The sequence below is a fragment of the Colobus angolensis genome, unplaced genomic scaffold, assembly GCF_000951035.1.
Source record: "Colobus angolensis palliatus isolate OR3802 unplaced genomic scaffold, Cang.pa_1.0 Scaffold493, whole genome shotgun sequence".
In the NCBI taxonomy this organism is placed as follows: domain Eukaryota; kingdom Metazoa; phylum Chordata; class Mammalia; order Primates; family Cercopithecidae; genus Colobus; species Colobus angolensis.
The window spans coordinates 2,227,916-2,230,978 of NW_012118410.1; the positions used below are offsets into that span (position 1 = coordinate 2,227,916).

At 36.6% G+C, this 3,063-nt stretch overlaps 1 protein-coding gene across 1 annotated transcript in view; it reads left to right on the forward strand.

The window, feature by feature from the left end:
* Positions 1 to 1,491: 1,491 nt before the first annotated feature.
* The window catches only part of EPM2A (epilepsy, progressive myoclonus type 2A, Lafora disease (laforin)), a 77,159-nt gene continuing 75,587 nt past the window's right edge, over positions 1,492 to 3,063 (forward strand). Inside the window, exons 1-2 of the mRNA XM_011959449.1 lie at positions 1,492 to 1,588; positions 2,781 to 3,031. Of these exons, the coding sequence (XP_011814839.1) occupies positions 1,492 to 1,588; positions 2,781 to 3,031 (348 nt within the window). The remainder of the gene's footprint in view (positions 1,589 to 2,780; positions 3,032 to 3,063) is intronic.

Genomic DNA, 3,063 nt, shown 5'->3' on the forward strand with positions numbered 1-3,063 from the left:
ATTGCGAATAGTATATGTGACATTTAACTTTTACATATGTTTTTTATTTTTGAGTAATAAACTAATACTTAAACAATCCCAGAACTATGTGGATAAAATATGGTTTACGTCAGTGAATGTGTATATACATATACAATACTACAAGGAAAGATTTATGATAACTCACCGACTAGTGAAAGATTGCTTCTGATTTTCTTTCGGTGAAAGATTCACCGACTAGTGAAAGAGTGAAAATATAAATCTCCCAAGATCGAACTAATAGGCTTTCCCGAGGGGACTTCAAAAGAATTTACATTTGAACTGGATCTTGAAACTCTGCGTTTGAATTTATCACCCATTCCTCAGGAAAGTTTATAGTTATGTATAAGATAGCATTATAAAAATGAAATTCAATGACAACAAATCAGTTTGGCCTTTTAAAAATTATTATCAGAATTATGTTACACTAGTGGACTGATTCTTGCTCTAAATTTAGCTTGTCCCCATAGCATCAAGAATCTGACCTCAAATGGATTTCATAAATAATCCCTTTTAATAAATACCATGATTCTTCTAAATGTAAAAAGAAATCTCATATGGAAGACCCAACAAGGAAAAAGATCTAAAACTAACACAATTTAAAAACTGGTAAAATTCTTCACCTTGGCTTCTTAAATCTGTTTCCATTGCCAACACATATATAAAAAGGCATAAAAATTATAATTTCCAAGAACCTGCAGCCAAATCCTCTCCAAATACTAAGATATATATGTCTTTACAGATTCATTGATCCATTTAGACTGCCACTCATGATTCATCTGTTCTTTAATTCCTAAGGATGAAGTTAAGTTACAAGAAATAATTACAGGAATTTATTTTTTTTAAATTAAGAGTTGACGGAGAATAACATTTAAATATGCTAGAATTTAGATGCATTCTGCAACAGATTTTCCTTATCAGAATTTATATCTGTATCTATATTTATAAGCTGAAAGCATGCCTTTTAGCCCCTGGCTCTGCCCCTTCCTTGCTGTGGGCCATTCATTGGACCTTTTTGAGCTGGAGTATCCTCACATCTAAAAATGAGGATAACAATTGTAGTTACCTTATAGGATTGGTGAAAGACTTAACTAAGATAATATGAGTATGAAAACCATGTTCCTGGCCCATAATACAGGCTCAATGGATATTATCATGGTTAATACTTATACATCCAAATGATTGTCAAAATATGATCAAGGCCTTGAAATATGTCCCTTAAGCCCTGTTTTGGTCTTGTTCTCCTTTCCAGTTGCATTTTACTTACTACACAGTGCAGCCATCCAACTTATGCCTTATTTAAATCCTTGCCATAAAATAAGACATTATATATTTTGTTTAGGGGCTTAAGAGGGTTACTTCTTCCAATGGTTAAAATTATTCAACTTCTTCATGATGAGACAAGAGTAAAGGAAACAATGTTTGCTGAACAAACATATTGTTTAATTTTTCTGCTATTGTTTCATCTACAGAATGGGCAGAACTCATTCTGGAAGAGCTAGTGGGAATAATGCCATTTGGGAAGCACACAACATAGGCAGCACAGTGGAGCACAAGAAAGTCTGGAGCTGTTAGTTCCTGGGTCCTGAAGGAATGAGAACTTTCACTGGAGTCTGGATTCCATTGTAGACAAAATCCTCTCTGTATTGCCAAATGACTCTTATTTTCCTAAACTTACTCTAAGAATATCTTTTAACAGCAATTTGAATAAACCGACTCACATACCACTGTGATTTGATGTCTGATTTGCTACTGAATCAACTGTGTTTGGCCAGCCTTTCTGTCTTCACATTTTTCATAGTGTTTATCCTTAAGCTTAGCAACCAACCAAACTTTGACTGGAATATCAGTATTTAAGAGTAAAATGTATTATTAGTTTTCTAATTGTTCCACAAGAGATTGAGTTTGTGTAGTTTACATTTTTGCACTTTCTGTTTTACTTATGATACTCTCAACGCATGAAATTTTGGCCTGTTCCCTCTCACTATTCACAAACTTCTAAACACTGGTAAAAATGCCTCTGTGTGTCTTTAATTCACATAACAGATTTATGTTATGTTAAATGTTAGTGAATATATAAACGGAAGAATACAACGATAATTTTGTTAAAGAATCAAAAAGTATCAGGATATTCGTCTTAAGACTGTCTTATGGCAGTGACAAATTGAAGTTCCCCACCAAAATGTACGAATTTTGGATTTGGGCCAGACAGCTAAAAAAAACTGTTTCTTGATCCAAAAAGGTTTTAAGTTGAAAAAATAGTGCTTTTACTTAAATTTTAAACAAAGGTTTTTTTTTCTTAATTTACTCCATTAAAAAATGCATACATTTGGACAGAGACTCCGTCTCAAAAAAAAAAAAAAAAAAAAAAAGCGTACATTTATAGTCACAGAATTAGTTTTTGTTTTGACCTTAAAAGTATTTACTCTAAACTTACTTTACACATACTAAAAATGTAGGTTTTGAAAAAACAAAGTGATCATGTGGCTTTTCAGACAAGAGAATGGTATGTAATGTTTTGCATCAGCTCCGGGTCTTGTCCACCAATCAGAGGTCCTTCAGAGCTGGTAGGGTCTAGAAAGATCATTATTTTATACCCTCATTTTACAGATAAAGAACCTGAGACCCGCTAGAGTAAGTGACTTGGTTAAGATACGGAGCGCTCCAGAGACCAGGTCCAAGATCTTCTCCCGTTTCACAATTATAAGGCGGCTGTCTAGAGGCCATTCCCTTCCTTTGATCCTCATAAAGTTAATTTCCAGTCTTGGAGAGGACTGGGCGATCGCCTGGCTTAGAAGTTTTCCTCACTCCCCGAACCCCATTGTCTCTTCCTTTTCTTCCGCTCGCCGTGTCCCCAGCGCCTACAGCTGGAAATCAGCCGCCCGTGAGCCTGCGGGGCACAGAGGCGGCTGGCGGCTCCGGTGACCCCTTCCCGCTGGCCTGGATGAGGCCTGGGCTCGGGAACCGCGTGATGCAGCCCAAAGAACGCGCAGAACAGCACGTGTTCTCTACGGTGCCCCGGGCTCCCGCGCCGCCGCCCAATCG